General features: G+C 35.3%; 1 protein-coding gene across 1 annotated transcript in view; it reads right to left on the reverse strand.

Annotated features, from left to right (window-relative positions):
• The window catches only part of PLXNA2 (plexin A2), a 420814-nt gene that overhangs the window by 272991 nt on the left and 125212 nt on the right, over window positions 1-22611 (reverse strand). Inside the window, exon 3 of the mRNA XM_070941568.1 lies at window positions 1742-1876. Within this exon, the coding sequence (XP_070797669.1) occupies window positions 1742-1876 (135 nt within the window). The remainder of the gene's footprint in view (window positions 1-1741; window positions 1877-22611) is intronic.

Below are 22611 nucleotides of genomic sequence, written 5' to 3' on the forward strand. Positions count from 1 at the left end.
AGACTTGTTCTACGTAACATAGCATAATAGCTATAAAGATAAATAGAGATAAAGGTGGAGACCCATTTCAGACAATATAATATTATCCTAGCATGGTTCTGTCAGTCTAAATATTAAAATAGGCAGGGAGGTTAACAAAACTAGTTGAGTAAAGTAGTGGCCTCCTCTAGTTCTGAAAAGTAAGCATTACAATCTTTCTCTATTTTATAACTGCAAAGAGAAGTGGTTCTATTCTTTCACTAGAAAAATGAGTCACTCTGTCCTGAATAAACAACACCTGACAGACATATACAAATTTTTATCAAACAAGCTAAGAAAACACAGGGAAAATGGGTTTTCAACTCAATTGTTATTGCATTGGATTATTCTCTATCAATGTTATTGCTTGTGGTTTTTTTTTTTTTTAATATAAAGAAGGGACATTGTATGACCTCCTTTATGTTTAGCATTTTCAACTCCCTCCCCCTCCCTCCCTCCCCCTCTCTCTCTCTCTCTCTCTCTCTCTCTCTCTCTCTCTCACTTTGTGCTAACTTAAGTTTGGAAATGTGGTTCTTTTTTCTGGCTTCTGAAAATTCACACCTAACCTCTTAAATTCAACACAGAAATATATAGTGCAATTTGGATATCCTCATTGCTTGCCCTACAGACAGTGCTAAAGAAATTATTCAATATTATCAAGTCATGAGTGATAGCCACTAAAATGCTTAACAGAATCAGTGAACCCAGGAGTACGATTTCATGGCTGGAACCTTGAGCATTTTCTCATTTCCGACAGGAGTTGAATATAGTCAATCTGTTAGAGTCAGTGTTCTGGATTATTTACATGGTATTGGCTCTGCAGGCAAGAGACATGAGTGGATTGCAAAGGATATAAATTTCCATTATAGTCATTTTGGTATTGCTAGGTGCAATCTGGTTCCTTTTTTCAGGGGGAATATTTTATCAGGATGATAAATGATAAATACATTTAGAGCAAATGCTCTGCAGATAGTAAATACCAAAAAAATCAAAAAGCTGACATAGCAAAGCAAGTCTCTATCTCGAACGTTTCGCACCTTTTGGAAGACTAAAAACAACTCTAATTTGACATGCATATATGTATGAGTCTTAAAGACAAGAACTTGAGTAAGTCTTAGTTACACTGAATGCAAAAAGAGTTTGAGTACAATGGATTCTTAAACAATAGCAAGGGGATCACAAGAGCCTTATTTATAATTGTAAATAAAATTAACCAATGTATCCAAAACAATTTTTATTTTTAAACTGCTACTTTGAAATTTTTAATATCCAAGTATATCATATAAAGTAAAATTGGATCATCATAAACAAAGGTCTCACATTAAATCCAGAATAACGATACAACAGAAAATAATTATGTATAAATGTAGCCTATTGCCAAGCATATGGAGAGAAATGAATGGATGAGACTTCCAATCAACGAGATGGATTTTGCTAGCAAAATGAAGCCCAAATCCTCACACTTTATTTTATTCATAGTGTCTCTGTTCAACTTGGATTTCTTAAAAACACCCCTTGTGCTAACGAGAAGCGAAGTTCCTCCTCTCCTGATGCATTAACACCTGCCTATAGCAAAAAAATAATAATTTATTTATAGAATAAACCTTATGTAGAGAATCCCCACATTTGACATAAATGCTAAGGACACTGTAGAAAGCACAGTGTTTTACCACTGCTGTGAAACTAGCATACATGCACTTAGGTGTGGAAAAGTAAGAATTACCTGTCTTTCCGACATGACATAGAGGTAATTATGATCTGTGGAAAAAGCCATGTCACGGAGGATATGACTCCCATCCTTGAAAATTGGCACCATTTCGTACTGAATGCCACCATGAGGAGGCCCATCTGCTCGGATCTAGGAAAAAAGTCAGACATACTACAGATTAGTATTGCTGCTGAATTTAAGGGAAAGGGAACTGTAGGCTGATATCACTATAGACTATAGACTATAGACTATAGACTTTTTGATCTTCTGCTGAATACATAGAAACTGGGCAGAGAAAGAGTTACAGTGCACAACTTGAATGCATACTTTAGCAACTGTGAATTCTTCAGTGTATTTATTTGTCACCTTCAAAAATTTCAGGCAATATTTACAATGAAAATAATCCAAGAATTTCTTATTTCAGTATGCTTTTGCATGAATCTGCATTTGTCTATATCCACACACATGTGTGTAGTTATATAAAATCTGTACTAGTTGTACACAATATAAATATATATCACTTCTCTTACCCAAATTGGCAATATAACTGAAGTTTAAACATAATAGCTAGAACCTTAAATAATTACAAGCTAGCAGAAATTTGTATTGCATTATTTTAACAAAACAAAAACTTGGCTCTTACTAGGATGCCAGATGGATGCCTAGGGTGGTCACTTATAATCACTTAAAAAAGGGAGAAAATCATGATGAAAAAGAGGACTGTCAGATTTACACAAGTGGCAGGTGTTAATAGCTACACTTGGTGCATTTTTCCATATAAAGTATCTTCTGTAAAATAGAATATGTGACCAGTGAAGGATTTAGTTTATTATCAGGCTCTATCAGCAATCTATAGAGGCTTGGATTACCTCCAGCTTTGGAGACCTCCAGTCATAATAAAAATAAAAGATGACAGCGCTTGAAAATAAAATACAGAACAAAAGTACTCTCAACATAAGTGAAACATAAGCTTAGTGCTTTTTTGTTTGTTTGCTTTTAGGGAGAAAAAAAAAGCAGAGGTTTAAATTTGATGCTCCCTTTGGGAATGAGTCCTTGATCAAATTACTTGACACCTTTCATTCAGAATAGTTCTGATTGTTATGACCTTTTCAATCATCAATAATATTGTCATTTGCATTTTCTGCCTTAGATAACAAAGTCAACATAATTGATTTAGTATCTATAATTTTTGTTTTAATGTTATTGCATTTATATCCACATATCTACTTCATTCCTAAAAATTTCTCTTTGAAGAAAAGAAGGGAAAGTAAACTCAGATTTCAGCAGATAAACTACAGTACTGAAAAGACCATTTGGATATTTTCTGATGGTAGTCTCTTGGTCTGTTCATATTTATGATATACTGTATTAGGTTTAGTCATGCAAATCTCATTCACAAGAACCTCTCTAGTTGCAAGCCATCCTACTGTTTGAGCATCTTCTGGGTCTCTATTCAAATGTTAATAATTGATGGCCTTGGGGAAGAGGAATGGAAAAGCACTGTTCATTGCATTTTCCTAAGAGGAATTATATACCGGTATATGAGTATTAGGTTTGTTTGTTTGTTTTACAAACAGATGCATACATAGCACCAAATTGCAACTATTCTATATTAAGCCATGGTAGTGCAGTGGTTAGAATGCAGTATTATAGGTTAATTCTGCCCACTGCCAGGAGTTCAATCCTGACTGGCTCAAGGTTGGCTTTTTTTTTTTTTTTTAAATTTGATTTATATGCTGCCCTTCTCCGGAGACTCAGGGCAGCTTACAATGCGTTAAGCAATAGCCTTCATACTTTTGTATATTTTATACAAAGTCAGCTTATTGCTCCCACAATCTGGGTCCTCATTTTACCTACCTTAGAAAGGATGGAAGGCTGAGTCAACCTTGAGCCTGGTGAGATTTGAACTTGCAGTAATTGCAGGCAGCTGATGTTAATAACAGTGCTTTAGTCTGCTGTGCTACCAGGGCTCTGGTAGCAAAGCCCTACAAAGGTCTACAAAGACTTAGCCTTTCATTCTTCCAATTTCGGTAAAATGAGGGCCCAAATTGTTGGGCACAATATGCTGACTCTGTAAATCACTTAAGAGAGGGCTGTAAAGCACTATGAAGCAGTAAATAAGCCTAATTGCTATTGCCATTGTAACCAGATTAGGCAGTCCAAGTTCCATGAAACCATCTGATAGCTTAGTGGTTTTCATTGACAGGAATTCTCTAACTTGCTGTAATGCAGGAAAGTTTCAAAACATATGGATGCACTATCATGCTTGAGATGGGAGCAGAAACTAAACCATTGTTCATGAAGAACTGTTCATCACAAAGAATCTGCAAAATTCAGTCTCAAGCCTGGGTGTTACCCATAATCCCATTTTGCTGCTCAGTTATTTGGTTTCTGATAGTTGTATTAAGCTCATATATTAAAAAGAAATTTTAATATAGGCTGAATCTCCAGAAAAGGAATTACATATTTTAAACTCTAGTTTCATTGTCAAAAACAAATACTAAAGCACAGAAAACAAGTATACAAGAAGGAAAATCAAAACATTAACAAACAAATTTCCGGTCTTAAGTGAATAGAAATTATACATGTACTATTTTATTAAAAATGCTGCTTATCTCCTAACAGAGAGAAAAGGTTTTATGGTCCTTGACAGACAAAGCAACTTTGAAGTCATTTGAAAAGGCCCATATTACTATCCCACTTTACTATTTGTAGTGAAGCAGACAACTCTGTCCCTAAGCCTAAATTTTTCAGTAGTCCCTTTCTCCACCTATCATTAAACCACCTGTTTAAAACTGTTGCCAAGACAACAGCCTCCAATGTTCTTCCATTAAAATGCTTGATTTTAATTTAATTATTCCTCATAGGCTAGCAGGCAATGTGTTGCTAGGCCTGACATGGTGGCATTTCTTGATTAGAAGACATGATTCATTTGAAGTTTTGGTATTGCCTTTTTTTTTCAGAAACTGATCATCTACAGTGATAGGAAATACTCTTCCTCTTCAACTGAAAAGAAAAATGCTCTAAGTCAACTATAATGCTGTATGTCCCATCCAAAGCTAAAGACTGTCTATAGTATTATGCCAACAACGTCAGCTAATCTTCTCTGAGAAGATGCCATTTTAAAAACAATTCCATGATCTAGATCTCTCTGCACATTATTTCAAAAAGAAGTCTTAGATGCATTTCAATGGAAAGCTGCTTCCTAGTGACTAGTTTGAATGAGGTTCTCTGACAGGTACTTCCATGCATAGACTCCTCCTTTATGTAATTTCATTCCAGATACTTTCACATCAAACAGATGTAAATTACCTGACTTTATAGTTGCTTTCCAAACAGAAAAATGCCTATTTGTAAAAGAATATCTACATTAAGATGTGTGTACATATGTATGTATACATATACATGCATTTGTTTGTTGGCCAAGGAATTCAAAATATGTCTAAGTAAATTCACAAGTAAATATGAAGAATGACAAATAAAGAAATAGAGTGTAATGGCTAAGCAAAGATTTGAACTTGGCTCAAGTGATTTAGTTTATAAAACACTGGTACAGTTTTTATATTATGAATAATGCATAAATAATCTTTTTATAAGTTTCAATAAATAATGCATACATATTGGGAAAGAAAAGTGCACAAATCATCTTTATGTACTTGCATAAATAATGTGTTAGGGAATAATAAATACTTTCAAGGAATATCATATACATACTTGGAAGAAACTGTGTAAATGTAACCTATGTAATAAAAAACACACTTTGTGTTTCAGTCACTTATTATTACTATTGATGAATATGTCCTCTTCCACTTTATATACTTAGAAACCCTTTTGATGCACAAAATTCTTAGGAGCAAGGTTTAGAAAGGTACATAAGAAATTGCTTAAGAAGAAACATTTTCAAAAAGCCTGCACACTAAGAAAAATGCATGCAAAATACATTTATTTTAAGACGTGTGCTATCAAAATGCAGGCAGTTATTTTTGTGGATTTATTTTTGTTGTATGTAGAAATAAAATAAAAACCTTTGGTTGAAAAACATCAGAAACTTGACAGATTTCTCTATATCCATTTGTAAGTAGTCAAATATTGTCTGTTCAGCTTATATTATAACTAAGAATTTAAGGGCATAGAAACTGCTTTGCTAGATCTATTTTAATTAGAGATGGATGGATGGATGGATGGATGGACGGATGGATGGATGGATGATGGATAGATTAGATCGAAAGATAGATAGATAGATAGATGATAGATAGATAATAGAGGATAGATAGAAAATCTGAAACATGTACTTCGTATTTCTCTTCTTTAAGGATAATTCAACATCACTGTCTGCAAGCATCTACATCCCAGCTGAAGAGGGTGGTAACTGCAAACCAGCAGCATACTTAATATTTCCTCTTGACTTTGAAATGAGGTAAAGGGTAAATAGGCAAAAATAGAAATAGTTCTGACTGGAATCAGACAAAATGAAAAAAAAAAGGCAGTATACTTTATCCTAATAGTAAGATAATTACTATGCAAGGATAGACAATGTTTTAAATTATATGGGTATTGTTACAACAGTTTAATGTATCTACTTAAAAAATTGTTTTCCTAGAAAAGCAAACCTTTAACCATTTACTGGTTAAGCTAAACCCACCTATTCAGTGATCTGCCAGAATTCTGGACAAGATTTATGAGAAAAGTCATGAGTTATGCCAATGGAAACCCACATAATTGTTTATGCTATAAAGAATGGAGGCTATACTCAAATTCAGCTGTAAAGACTCTCCTGGGATGGAAAAAGCTTGTTTCCTGAATCAGTCCTTATGTGTGTTTGCAAATACATTTTGAAAGGAGCCTAACAACATAATCTGCAAATCCAAATATCAATCACAGCTCAAAGCATTTAAGGCCAGAACAACATTTGCACATGATCAAGTAAAACGCATTCCAGAAATTTCAATGCTTCAAAGGAGATTTGTCTAGCTAATACCCTACAGTGCAGACCGCAGGCATAAACTCAACATTATTTTAAAAGATTAGCAGAACACCACATTGTGTCGAGTCTATGTTGCAGAGTAGCACCCCTGGTGATAGTATCTGATCTATTCAATATGCTAATGCAATACAGAAGCTTCTACTTGCCTGTTATACTGATTCTTCTATTCAGCATTTTACCCACTACCACAACTGTCATTATAACTAAGCTACAATTGGCATGCAACTCCTTCTAGTTCTTCTCTGTAGGCTCTCATTAAAGGGTGTTAAAAACTCTTTGTGGGAACTTTCCATGATTAAATTACCAACCTTTTTACATTATGAATTCTTCAGTGAGACAGGATCTCATGACAAAGTGTTGATGTCAGGAAGGAAAAAAAAAAGCTGAATAAGTGCCTGCTTGTACACCAAGCTTCATAGCTTAAAAAGTAGAATTTATTCTATGCAAACAGTTATTTGTTACACATTCAGAAATATAAAGAGAAAAGATGGTCTCTTATGTTAGCATATTGCACTCCCAGCCCCACCAGTTCTTGATAACATTAGCCCACTAAAATGTTATGTTATGTTATGTTATGTTATGTTATGTTATGTTATGTTATGTTATGTTATGTTATGTTATGTTATGTTATTATAATATTAAGTAGACTTCTATGCTACCCATCTCACCGAGATGACAATAAAGGGTAATAATTATATCAAAAGATCAAATGATTCAAGGGAAATAACTTTTTTTTGGGGGGGGAGACTGAAAATGTTTGTATTTTACATCACATTTGGCATGCTTTTGTAAAAAGGTCATCATGTAGTGGGTTCCTATTCACAAAAATAGCTTTATTGGTGAAGATGATGGTCTTGATATAATAAGGGAGGTGGAGGAGGAGGCTTAGCCAACCATACAGCCAATCATCCATTTTTCAAAAACGATACAACAAGGCTTTCTCCTTTAGCTTCTTAGAATGCTCCATTGCTATCTTAACTTTTTTTTCTGGACATATGAGGACATATTCAAACCGTGCACAAAAAAATATTTTATTCCACAACATGGTAGAATGAACACGAGTGTACTTCAGAATTAATGAGTAAAATATTCTCAACTGTGAACTCATTTGTTCGTTTTTGTTCACATCTTTTGCTTTTGTGTGTTGTCCATGCTTTTCCCTTTTAAAAATATTCACTTATTCCTACACTAAAATGGCCAGACATAAATCAATATTTTCCTTGCAGCTAGTTACAGGACATTACACTTAATACAAATAATATTAGTTGTCACATTAGACACCAAATCCATAATTAACTCTGGATTGTAGATATCCAGCAATATTATTTTCTGAGATTGCCTAAAGGACCTTTGTTTGTGTGTGGGGAATATGTGGCAATATACACTTTGATAAACGTGGCGATAATGACAGATCTTTTGTAACATGCTACTTTCCCATGCAATTATTTTAAAAATCTTTTAAAAATAAAACAAAGTAGACAAATAACTTGAGGAGGCCTAAATTTAATTCTGCTGAGACAGAGGGACTATAATTAAAAATGTACAACAGCTGAAAGGTGAACAACATAGATTGATTCTGGATATTGGAGAGTCAAGCCACAATCAGAAAATTCCTTAATTCCTCTATATCAATATAAGTAATAATTAAGGCAGGCCTACTAGAGTTACTGAATTTCCTTAATACATCATGTTAGCTGAGACTTCCATTTAAGAGTAACTTGCTTGGGTTGTGTATGATACTTAGTAAAATATGCTATGACCAGGTTGATCATATAGTACACTATACACCAATACAATACACCAATAGTATTGACTGCATAATGGAAGGAGATGAGTATGTTTCACTAGCAGGTTCACAATCAGCCTGAGTAGAAATAGTAATCTAATCTATACCTGCTTTGTGGGAAGAGGGGATTTATAGTTATCCTGATTTACTCTGAGATTTTTCAAATATTTTCCTTCTATGATGGGTGGGTGAAGGAGGAACTATATACAATATGCTATACTTCCATACAGTCTCTATTATAATCTTTACTGCAAGAACTGGGTTCTACTAAGGATTATTCACGACAAAAGCCTCTAAATCTGGATGTAGTTTTTTAGGGCTGTTGTAGGGATAAAATTGAGACAGCCTTTTGTAGGCTGCCTTGTGCTTTTGGTAGAGAGCCAGAATAAATTAATAGTAATGTGATATCCAAAGGAATTTGGGGGGACCATGGGAATAGGGAAGCTCTCAACTGGTTGCCTTTGAAAAAAACACATTTCCTCCTGACATCACCAGAGGCAGCAGCAAAAAAGGTGAGACAGAGGGACAAATTTATATTAGTAACAGCATGATAAATATTGGGAAGATGCCAAAATATCATCTAATGTCCTGCTTTTTTACCTGGTTCTTATAGACATCACATTCTAAACATTCAGATTCATTAAAAATACTGAGGTATATAATTCCGTTTTAACAATTGTTTATGATATCTTGAAGAAAAAAATTAAAAATCCACCTCAATCATACATACAAGGAAACTTATATATGTAAAATGCCATGACCTGGCATGTGACTAAAAGCCACAATGCTGATTTAGATGTAACAATACTAGACTCTTTGATATTTACAATATACAACTACATAACGTCTGTTTTTCTCTATTACTAATGAAGCAATTACCAAATTTGCTAATATCACTAGTACAAAAACTAGAAGTACCAAGCCCCATAATTGGCTGCAACTTAATTTCCCCACCTCACCCCTGACATGATTTAATGATCTGTCTTCTATGTGAGAAGCTTCCATTTTCAAATTAAAAGTGAAATACTAATCCTATTAAAAACCTTCCCTTTAACTCACAGATATGTCCATGAGGAAATTAATGACAACTCTTTACACACATATTCTATTCACATCAGTGTATGAGTTACCTGAAGGGTCCCTCAGGTCAGCATCTCTGTCATATTTTCACTATTTAGTCCTGAATTATGAAAGAATAAAGTCATTCACAGGGAACATCTTCTCCTTGTGTTGTTGTGAAGTCATCAGGTTCATATTTTAAAGGGTCACTAAGAGATTGTATGAAAATGGTACTGTGAAAATATGTTCTGTGTGAAAGGTAGAAAAATGTACAACGTGCAACGAAGTTCTCCCTCAAGCAAAGGGAAATCTATGATCAGAGAAATCACTTTAGAGTACATTAATGATTAAAGAGCTATCCATGGCAATTTATCTAAGGAGCAAAAGGCCATTTATATCATTGCTACTTCACACTTATAGCCCCACCTTCCTTCACTAAGGGAAGAAATTGGAAAAAGGTCACTTTTCAAACTCTACTTAGGAGAAATGTTTGATGAAGATCTCAGCATCCTCAGTATAGTTGTCTAGAAATTGAGTCATGGCAACTGGACTGATTTTCTTGTTGGTTTGAGATGTTTTCTGGTTATTCAAACAGCTTCCTCAAGCTGAATGGCCTACTTAGCAGTTTTGCTAAACCAGGATCCTGGCTGGTTTAGCAAACCAGCAATTCAATTCAAGGGTCTGAGTCCTCTTGAGATTTTCTTACTCATTACTATTGATTAAGAAGTGAGACAATGAAGTTAGTACTTGATGTTGCTCTATTTTTCTCAGGTGTAAGTATTAAATATTAGTCATAATAAAAATGCCAAATATACCCACTTGGTTCCTTTAATTGGAATGGAAGATAAATAATCTTCATCATGCTCATACTGATTACAGTGTAGCCTATATGGTGTTTTTTTCCTAAAGAAAAATGATTCATCAAAGGCTTCATATGTATACATTTATGTAATTTACAAACTACTAGATTTTCTAAAGGCATTATCATTTTGTTTATTTAATCAATTTATTAGTTAGTTCAATCACAATAGTAACAAGTGGATTTCAAAGCATACATAATTAGGGTTAAAATAACAAGGAAAATATATCAAGAAAATAATAAAAAACCTGATATTACTCACATCAGGGAAACAATAATTGCCACCTTTATTTTGTTATTTCTTGTTTTAGCCCTCCCTGAGTACTAATGAAATAACAAAGATTTCTATTGATATGCACAACACTTAAAAAAAAAACAGTTGCACAGTTAAATCAGGGTGTGGAACTGGATTCTGAGTTATAGTCTATTATATATATATATACATACATACATACATACATACATATTTATATACACATATTTTTATTGATGCCTGCAGATACTATGATGGTGCATAACCAAGATGTAATAGGTTAAAGTACTGGACTTGAACCAAAGAGATTCAGTCACTTTGGGCCAATCATTTTCTTTCAGTTTAACTTCACAGAGAAGCTATGGGAAGTTAAAATAAGAAAGATATCTTGCAATACTGCTTAGAAGAAAGTCAGTGTACATAAATATAATTCATTAATTAGATTTGATTACAAATTAAAATAATAAAAGCAGATAAGCAAATACAATAGAACAGAAAAAATAAACAATAACGACTGTATAAACGAAACAATTTCTAACTGATGACAAAACAATTGCAACCAGTTATACTTCCATGAAGACAGAGATCAAGAAATTCCTTCAAGCAATGTATTTCCTCTTTCAGTGGAGAACAATGCCATTAAGAATAGACAGCACACTCAATTCCTACCCACAGGGCCCCTGTCTTACCAAGATTCAGCTTGAATTTATTGAATTTCACCCAGCTCATTACTAACCCCTAACACTAGTCGAGTGCCTGGGCTAGCTCATCTGCTTCAGATGACAAGAGAGATGAATTTCTTCACCTTATTGATGGCACCTCACTCCAAATTCTCTGATGACCTCACCTGGTGCCATCACACAGATGTAGAAGTATAGGTAGGTGCTGCATCTCAGATGTTATGTGGCTGAGCAAAATTCCCCCAATGTCACTTTCTGAGTCTAAAAGCTATTCACACTAGTGATTTATAGCATCATCCAGCCATCGCTGTAGCGATATAAAGCCTGTCCACATTAGTGATATATCACCACAGCAATGACTGGCTAATGCTATAAATTGCTAGCGTGGATAGCCTCTGACCCTGCAGGCAGAGTGGAATCACTGTATCACCATGTCTCTGACATCCAACCCAAAGAATCAATCCAGTAAGATACTATGCAGGATGACATCAAAAGCTGCAAGGAGATGGAGCAGAAACACAGAATTGTACTCTCTCTCCTTCTGTATAGCAAAGTTAGTTGCAGCTAATTATTTATCTTATTAGGAAGCAAACTAGAGTGTTTTTTTTTTATTTTAATCAAAAAGTCATATACTAAATAAATAGGATTATAGTAACCCTTTATACATGTACAGTACTGACATAGTAACATCTAATTCTACAAAAAGCTTCTGAAAGCCAGAGTGATAGGTAACCATGAATATTAAAGAGTGATTTGCGACTGCAATCTAAAGCAGACAATTGGACTGGGACTGCAAATCCAGCTTGACATCTCAGCCTTTTCTTTATACTGCTGGACAAAAAATAAACAAAGCAGTAGACAGCCAAGCTTCTCTGCTTTGCTATTCAGGCTGATCATTTATTGGCATATCTTCTTTACTTATTTGTTAGATTTAAGTCCTATCTTTCTTTTAGGACCTCAAAGAAAAAAAATGTATAAATACTGATCCATCTATCACATTTTTTGAAAGAAAAATAATATTGTCTGATAACTCCTGTATGAGAACAATATATGTAAACATATCCTGGTTGAAAGAAAACATAGACATGCTTTCTGAATCATGTCCTACCCTTAAAGGAGCAGTAGCCCTGGAGAAAGTACAAAGAAAGCTGAAAATCCATTCTAAGGAATTTGAGAACAAGCTTAAAGAGTTAGTAATGGAAGAACTGCAGCAGAATCAGGGCTGGAAGCAAGGAAAAAAAATTAAGCCACAAGGTTTATTTTTATAAGTCTTTATGACACACATTATTTATAGATTCAAGTCTTTTGTAAGTTCAACACTCATATCAAGATATATAGCTGTGCAGGGTTTTTTTGTCTGAATTATACACAAGCCTCACAAGTCCAAATTTATTGCTTTTAAAATAATAACCAAAAAGAAAAAAACCCCCACAAAGATATATACATTATAAAAAAATAAGCAATGAGCGCTTAAAAATAAGTGAAAAAAATACCAGAAAAATAAACTAAAATGTATAGTATACAGTTAACTATTATAGGTATATAATTGTTTGTGTGTCTGTGTGTAAAAATAAAATAGGCAAACTTCACACACAGAATCTAATACAAACATTTTTAAAGTGTCTATATATACTGTAGAATATAGTACATAGAATAATAAGGTTGGAAGGGAACTTGGAGGTCTTCTAGTCCAACCGTCTGTTCGAATAGGAGACCCTATACCATTCCAAACAAATGGTATTCCAGTCTCTTTCTTGGCATAGATATGACCTCCTTATCCTCTTTTATCTTGTCTTACTCAACTGAAATTGTCCAATCTTGAAAGGTGATGTACCTTTTTTCTTTTTCTTTTTAAATAATAACATTTTTGTCTGTTAGTTTAAATGGAATATGATTCAGTTTTCCTTTACCTAAATTTACCTTTCTATAACAAAGCTAGTATAAAGAGACAAACTGAATGTAGCTCATATCTAATGGTCTTCTCATTTTTCTTGTCTCCCACCCACTTCTTCTTCTAATTCAACAACTATTTCAGGAGGATGCCAACAAGATATATCCCATATTTTTAATTTATTACCTTGAGAAAGTTTACTGAAAATAAAGCCAGAAGTTCAGCAAGTTCATTCTTTTAAAAGGCTTCTTCTAATTTGAAAATCTGTCAGACTACCCATGTCATATCTGAGTTTGCAGCAAAGGCAGTTTAATAATGTGCCACCTTCATGTAAATGAGCTCCTAATTAATTAAACACTATTCATCTGGGGACAGATTCATTTGAATAAAATTTGGGGAGTTGGGTTGACAAGGTTTTATCAAGATCTGATATTTTATTTTCGCCATGAGTCTGTTGTTTCCAGATCTGCTTTTTCTCAGCCTGATGCTTTTGGGACATTCTGGGATATAGCCCTCATTTTCTGCAGCCCCAGGGAAAATATCTGGAAGATGACATATGACCAAATACAAGATATAGTGGATTGACTACAAGTGATAAGAGTTTGATTCAGTTCTTTTGTTTTAACTTTCTACAATAATTTAATTTGCTTGTACAAAATAGCAGAGGCAATTCAAAAAAGTACAAGTACAATTTTGAAAGGAATCATGGCTCAAAGTATATGCATAGAAATATATTGATTGGGTTCATCACTTCAACTAAGCCAAGCAACAAACACTCATTGGGTTTACATACCACACTGAGTTATAACCACACTTTTCTCTCTTACTCACTAAGAGAGAAAATAGATAGAGAACACTTCATAGTCCTACAATATGACTCCTCCCAGAGGGATTATCAATTTAAGACATTGGAAGGGCTAAGTAGCTTCATTAATCTCAAGAAAGATGCTGATCGGAATGGGAACCTGTGATTGGATCACTCTTGGCAGTATGATTCCAAAGAAAATAATGAAGCTAACACAAATTTGCAAAAGGAAAGACAGTAGTGAAGAAAGTCAACTCATTTAGTAAATTTAAAAAAATCAAACCATGAAGAAACTAATAGCAAATTAGAAACAATACTTGTTTGTAACATTTAGACAAATATGAAATTTCACTTGATGAGACCCCAGGTTGGAAGGCATTTCTCTAGTCACTGGGAAAGATATCTAATTTTCACAGGTAGACTTTCAGAATACACTGTTATGATATCCAGAGAAAGATATGTAGAACAACAACCTTGAATAATGAGAAGAATGTAAAACAAGTGAATACAGATTTCTGGTGTCAAACGAAAAAGAACAGAGGATACTATCTCAATTGAGAAAGTCAACAAATAAAGGAAAGTAATAGGAAAAAAAGCCTAAAGATTAAAAAAAAACTTTGAGAAATAAGGGAACATGTACAGGTAAGATAGAAGCATTCAAGAGCAATCAGAGATCTAGTAGAGGCAAATCAGATTAAAGATAAAAGGACTATACTAAAACCTTTTACAAACAGAATTTCAGAGTGACAGAAACATTTTGAAAGGTAGAGAACCAATTCTTCTATATAGTGAGGTACAACAGTCAATAGAACAGCTGTCAAATAGGGAAGGACCAGGTGCAGATGAAATATTCACTGGACTATTTAAAGCTGCAAGACAAGAGACAATTAGAGTGCTAACAGCTCTGTGTCAATAAATGTGGCACAAGACTGTGCAGCTTTGAGATAGGAAAAGAACTGCGCATAGTACATCTGTACCAAAAAAGTGATTGCTAATGCTAAAGAATGTGGATCTTATTGAATGAATGCACATATTCCTGAGGCAAAGAAAGTTTTGCATAAAGAAGAATAGAACCAAATTTAGAGAGAAATTCCAACTGAAAAATCAGGTTACATAAAAGGCAGCAGGACACAAAATTAAAAGCAGAATAATGAAGAAAGCAAAAGAATGTAAGATTATTTACCTTTGTCTTACTGACAATAGCAAGATCATGCTAGAATGTGTAACATACTAAATCTAATAGGCATGCCTGAATATCTGGGGTGCTTCTATTTTGAGAAATCTTTATAGTTAATACATTTCTCTAAGAATCACATATCATTCAAAGTAGGGAAAGGATGGATTTTGCTCCCATAGCAGATTAATTTATATTGAGAATGTCAGGACTGGAGGCAATGATTCTAAAATCAAATATGAGGACTGAAAAGTCAACATGCTCAATAAACTACAATTTATAGCAAAGAAATGAAGCTAGTAATACGTTTGGTTTGTTTCCTTTGGTCTTTTTAAATAAGGAGAATATTTAAGAAACTTGGACAAAGTAATGGAGAAATAAATGGGGAAGGAAGATGCTGATAAGCTTACACAAGATGTCTGAAGTATGATCAATATTTCAATGACAATCAATACCAAAACCATTAAAAACTCCCCCCCCCAGTGAGATTGTATAGCTGTAAAAGCTTTACATTGAAATAGAAGGAGAGCAATAAATTCTTTGAATTAGGGACCGGACATGATTCCTAAAGGTACCATGGATGAACCAATCAATCAATCAGTCCTGGATCAGTTAGAGATTTATACAATCATTGAAATATTTTTGGTAGACCTACAGATTGTCATTGAAGACAATTCAAGACAGAGGGCATTTTTCTGTACAATTGGAGGTGATTAAGCCCAAATTGAGGTTCTTAATGACCTCATCATATGGAGTTTTGTTAGTTCTGTACATTTCTTTGAAGATTCCAAATACAGGAAGATGATATCTGCATTTTTCGATAAACCAGTCTTGTCAACTCAATTAAGACAATTTGTTATAGAGAAATGTGGATCTGTGAAACTTGAACATACTGATAGCAAGCCTTATGGTGAAAATATTATTTTTATCCCTACCTCAGATGGCCTTAGCATAATACAGTTTATGGTTTTTTGATAATCTTTGTATATATGTAGTGTCAGCAAATATGATACAAAAAACTACAGAAAGGCATCATTTTACTTCAGGATTCCCAGTTTTAAACCAAGAAGTCTGTACAGAAAGGCTTTCAAGAATTGCCCATTCATGCTTTTCTAAGCCTACTGACATGAAAAATATTCCGACCTTCAGTCAGTGTCATTTTTTTTCTCCCAGATCATTGATTCACAATAACAGGGTTCACAGTTGAGAAGACAGCAATACAGCCTGAACTAACTCAGTTTGGTTGAATGGTTAGGCAACATGGAATAAATCACTGTTCCCTGTACTGCTTGACAAAAGATCATGTATGAATTCTTTGCTTGAGCCAGTTCATCTCCATAGGATATTATAGCCAAGTTAGCATCTAGCATCAAAATCTAATTTGGGAGTAAGATATTTTCTTATTAGAAATGTTTTGTCCCATACCCAAAACTTTCCTGGCAAGATGCAACCAAGAATTATGATGTACAATACTATCAATATATCATTGATGCTGGGATTTCATTTATCTAATTAAGCATCAAATCAGAAAGAGAGGAAATCAGGGGTGCTATTCAGCAGGTTCTGACAGGTTCTGGAGTACCAGTAGCAAAAATTTTGAGTAGTTTGGAGAACCATCAAATACCACCTCTAGCTGGCCCCAGAGTGGGGAGGGAATGGGGATTTTGCAGTATCCTTTCCCTGCCATGCCCACCAAGCCTCGTCCACAGAATCAGTAGTAAAAAAAATTGAATTCCACCACTGGAGGAAATATATCCTAATCTATTGTTAAAAATCTGTAAGAGACCTAGATTTCACTATTGTGTAACTATAAAGTAAGTATATTATTATTGTTGATCACATAAGCAGCCAGATGTTTAGAGTGGATTTGGCATTTTTATCCACTTATTGATAAATCCTTTCCAAAGATTCAGGGATAAGCAGATGTTGTTTGATGGTATTGTTACAGGATGTAAGCTTTTCTTAGTAAAGCTGCCTTTTGATGGTGCTTTTGTCAATTCCAATGATGGTGATTTTGCCAATGCTGATGATTATTATTAGATTCAATCACTAGAAAACTGTTTGAAATGTTAAATTCAAATGTCTGTATTTGCTTTTTGAAAAGAATGCAAGTGGTAATTGCTAATGCAGCCAGACCTCCTGTTGTGAAGGATCTAAATTAAAAGGTAGCAGCTGGAAATGTTATTAATATAATTATAAGTAATATTTGCTCAGAGGTTTTCTGTAATTGATCATTACCTAATGTTGAACACCCCATCTGAAAAATCTCTTGGTGAATTAGCAGTAAGAAATGTTTCACATTATTTTGTCTATCTTCTTCCTGAATCAGACTTACAAAGGATATGTCAAATGTCTCCTGGGAATTTTTTTTCAATTTAAAGTTTAAAGAAACTATAATAGAGACAGTTTTCCATGACCCAAAGTTCTTCTGCAAGTGAATCACAACAAATAGAATCATCACATTGGCTGCTGAAGAACATCAAGCTAGCTACAGGAACTTGGCTTTACTGAAGGAACTTTTTGCTTTCTATTCTAAACATGTATGGGTTTCTTTTGGCTGTGGACAAAGATATGTCTTACAAATATATCACATAATTGCATTCAAATTAAATAAAAAGCTTTAACCTGAATATGAAATTAACTCAGGCATCCTCTCCCCCAATTGCATTTTGTATCAAGCTTCCAATTACAACTTGATGATGAAGAATATCAGTGGTGGCAACAAGTCTGATATTATTTTTACCACTTTTGCAGCTAGTAATAGCATCAGCATAAAAAATAACATTTAGTTATAGTATATTATAAGGACTATGACATAGAGACTTGAAGATTTGGAAGGTACACAAAATAGCACATAATTTTTTTGAGATTAAATATGATACTTCTCATCTCTCAACAGAGTACAGAATAACAAGAGTAGAAAGTGATCTTGGAAGTCTTCTAATCCAAATGGCTGTCCAATCTCTTCTTAAAAACCTCCAATGATGGAACACTGACTACTTCTGGAGACAAGCTGTTCCCCTGAATAATTGTTCTCACTGACAGGAAATTTCTCCTTAATTCTAGATTATCTTTCTCTTTGTTAAGCATCCTGTCTTGAGCCCAAGTGATTTGGGGAAGAGATTAATCCCTTCTTCTCTGTGACAGCCCATCAAATATTGGAAGACTACTGTCATGTTACCCCTTATTACTAGACAGAGAGTAGTGGCTCATGAGATTAGGATGATGGTATGATGATTGCAGGCTCGTGTTCAAGACCCAGTTGTTGTTGTGGGTTGGGGTGAGCTCCTATCACTCGCTCCGGCACCTGCTGACCTAGCAGTTTGAAAGTAGGTGATTGTGAGTAGATAGATGGGCATCTTAACAGAGACATGAAAGAACCCCCCAACTGGATGTCCTCCAGGCAGTAGTGATACCACTAGCTAATCCTTTTAACCCAGAAGTGCTTCAGTGACTGTAGTACCCCTAGTATTTCTCTTCATTAGTCTAAACATTCCCTGTTCCTACAACCATTCATCATACAGTTTATCCTTAAGCGAGGCAATATCTTATATATTCATGAAAATAGTTATTTCCTATAATATTGCAGTATTTTTCAACCTCAGCAAGTTTAAAAAGTATGGACTTCAATTCCCAAAATTCTTTAGCCATCTCAGCTGCTGAACAACATTGCTGTGAAATGTTGGTGAAAATCCTATTCAAGAGTTTCTAGATAACAGAGAACTGAAACACTAGAGATATGAAGAGAGAAGATGCTTCTAACATCACATTAGCAACTCTTTAAATCAAGTGTGGTGGGATTACTCTGCAACTGTGGAAGATAGATAAATCATCTTGGGAGAAGGTGCAGCTATTTTAAGGGATTTTCAACAGGTTCTATGGGAGTGCCCACATGCACTTTTACCCTTTATCCAAAGTCCTGAATTACCAAAGTAGCAAACAATACTGAATTCAGACATAATACGTATCTTTTAAATTAGCCTTCTTCAACCCTCCATCAACACTGGGTTTGATCATCATCCGCCAACCTACCTATTATAAGGCATCTGATTGACAAGGTTGCTGTACAATCCTCTTAAAATCAATGTGAATAACGTAAGAACAAAACGGAACACAGGGGCACAAAGGTAGAAGAAGAATTTATAACATTGACTTTCTTCTGCTCCTGCAGTTCTTGAGTGAAAGATGAGGCCAGGTTCAAAACTTCCTCACAGGGAATAACAAAGTGATACCTGATAGCTTTTCTGCTTGTGATTCCAAGACAGTGACACTCCCTGAGTGGTTACATTTTAATAGCATTTTTTACCAGCATGTAGGAATTATATGAAGCTTTTAGGTAATCCACACAATTTCAAACAAGAAGAAACAATACAATAGTCCCATAAAATTCTCTTTGTGGGCAGAAAAATAATAGTCAAATGTTTGCTTGCCTAGCCTTCCATCATTTTGGCCTATCTCTCATGTTAAAACTAAAATATGACACAGGGTTAGGGTTAGGCTCACCCTTTTGTCAAACTCACGATCAAGGTATGCTTTCATGTAATCAAATGCAGAAGAGAACAATCTTGTATTTAAGTGTAATAATAGCAAAAGGAATTTAAAGAGTGCATCTAGAACACGGGAAAGGTGTATTATTTGTAATACGGTCACCTCACTGATCAACTAAGTAAGTGTGCAAACATGAACTGTTCCACATAACCTCCTGATTGGTATTTTCAATTTTTGAAAATTAAGTAATTTTCAAAAATTAATTCAATGTAATTAAGTACAAATCCCTAATCCAGCATAATTACCTGCCTCTTTGTCAACATTAGGCAGAAATGCACTGTTTTAATAATGTTTCATAAATAGCTAGCTAGGAAATAAAAGTGTGCAGTTCAAGAATTTAATGAAGAAACAATTCCTATTTGTCTTCTGCTTTTTGTTGCTATCCTTACAGGCTGGTTTTTCCAAATTAGCACCGAATGGTTTCTCAGGTGTAGTAGGCTGAAATCTCACAAAGTATTATTGTCTATTATTTGTCTTATCCAGGAAAAAGGTTGCAGTTTGTTTCCTTTTGGGAAGCAAATAAATAAATAAACCTGGCAGACCAAATTCAAGTGAAATGTTTTGGGTACGGGCAACTTTTTTTTCTCCATCTGCACTTCAAACTTTGAAAATTAACTTTTTCACACACCAGTTTTCTCAGGCCAAGTTTTTTCCCTTGAAACATATCTGTCTACAGCTGGATCAAGAATTTACACTTATGTCTGTGCATAAAAATGGCCTGGTTCCCAGAGTATCGGAGCTTAAGCTGCTCTGATTGATTTTAGAGGAGAAAGTGACAGATGCTCAACACTTTAGAGAATGTAGCCATTTTAACTGGAAGCCCAGCTGTGAATTCCAGAATTCCAAGGGGCTTTTTTGTTTGGTTTTGCTTTTATTAATAAGAGACAGGTTTGAAAAAAATGTCAGGCTGAATGAAAAGAAAATGTAACTACATCATTGTATTGCCATGCAAAATATCATATATGCTTTTTCCTTGTAGTAAATAGCACAAACAAGGATAAGGGGGAAAAAACACAGTGGGACACATTTTATAAGTTTAAACAAAGCATGTCAGCTAACCACATGCATAATAAGAAGACTCCTTATAATAGAGAGGTGAGATGGGGAAAGTTCATGAGAAGTATTCTATAAATCAGATTTCAGGGGGAAAAATACCCATTCCATCTGTCATAATTGATATTCAGGAGCCCGTACAATTCTAAAAATTATTGGGCCGGAATGGATTTTATGATCATTTTGTTTCCTGCTCTAAGCAGTCTCATCCATATTTAACACCTGCAAGCAGCTTATTTTGCTTCATATAGATTAGAATGTGTCACAATGTAGCAATTAGGCGACACTTAATAGAACTTAATCCTGTACAATTTTAAATGGCTGATTTAACAGGATATCTCTTCAATGGGTAACATTTTAAAATAATAATTATAGATTGGTGAAGTACTCCAGAATTTCTCCCTTTTTGTGCTGGGGAAAACATACCAATGCAGTGCACTGCCATTTATTTATTTTAAAAGACTTAAATAGCAACCCATACTGTCAAAAAATCCAGTGTGGGTGTGTGCACAGGCGCACAAAGCAGTAAAAACAATGAAACCTCCAAACCATAAAACAAAAATCAGTAAAAAATACTATAAAAACTCATGGCGCTCCTATACATCTACAAACCATCTTACTGGGTGCCAGCATGAGTGACAAAACCTTCTTTAGAGTGATAGAATGAATTCCCTGGAAAGTTCAATACAGGTATTGGTACATGTGCATACAGCAGAGGTGGGCACTTTTATGACTTGTGGAATTCCTGAGCTAACATGGCCCATGTTAGGGGCCATAGTTGCCCACCCCTGGATGGGGAGGAACAGGCTCAGGCTCAACCCTTCCAAGACTGAGTGGCTGTGGCTCCCGGCATCCCGATATAGTCAGTTGACTCCATCACTGACTATTGGGGACGAGTCGTTGGCCCCCATAGAGAGGGCTCGCAATCTGGGAGTCCTCCTGGATAGGCAGCTGTCCTTGGAGGAACATCTGACGGCTGTAACCAGGGGGACCTTTTGACAGGTTCGCCTGATCCGCCAGTTGCGGCCCTTTCTTGATCGGGATTTCCTGTGCACAGTCACTCATGACCTCGTCACCTCTCGCCTTGATTACTGCAACGCTCTCTACATGGGGCTCCCCTTGAGGAGCACCCGGAGGCTCCAACTGGTCTAGAACGCAGCAGCGCGGGTAGTGACGGGAGCAGCATGGCGCTCCCATGTAACACCGTCCTGCGCGAGCTGCACTGGCTCCCAGTGGTCTTCCGGGTGCGCTTCAAGGTGTTGGTTATCACCTTTAAAGCGCTCCATGGCATAGGGCCTAGCTATCTTCGAGACTGCCTGCTGCCACCGACGACCTCCCATCGACCCGTGCACTCCCACAGAGAGGGCCTCCTCAGGGTGCCATCAGCCAAACAGTGCAGGCTGGTGACCCCCAGGGGGAGGGCCTTCTCTGTGGGAGCATCTACCCTCTGGAATCAATTGCCTCCAGAGATAAGGAGAATCCAAGACCTCAGTGCCTTCCGCCGTGCCCTTAAAACCTTCCTTTTCCAGCAAGCCAGGCTGGGCTAATTTTTTAAGTGTTTTTAAGTGTTTTGTTTATTGTTTTTAATTAATGGGGCCAAATTTATATATATATATTTTAACTGTATTTTAATATTTGTATTTGATGTTTTTACTTGGCTGTTCACCGCCCTGAGTCCTCAGGGAGAAGGGCGGTATACAAATTTAAAATAAAATAAAAAAATAAAATAAAATAAAATACAGACATCACTCATTTGCTTTGCTCACATTTCAGTGGAATCTTTCTGTTTACAA

The sequence above is a fragment of the Pituophis catenifer genome, unplaced genomic scaffold (genome assembly GCF_029215685.1).
Source record: "Pituophis catenifer annectens isolate HBS135680 unplaced genomic scaffold, rPitCat1.0.hap2 SCAF_3, whole genome shotgun sequence".
Taxonomy (NCBI): domain Eukaryota; kingdom Metazoa; phylum Chordata; class Lepidosauria; order Squamata; family Colubridae; genus Pituophis; species Pituophis catenifer.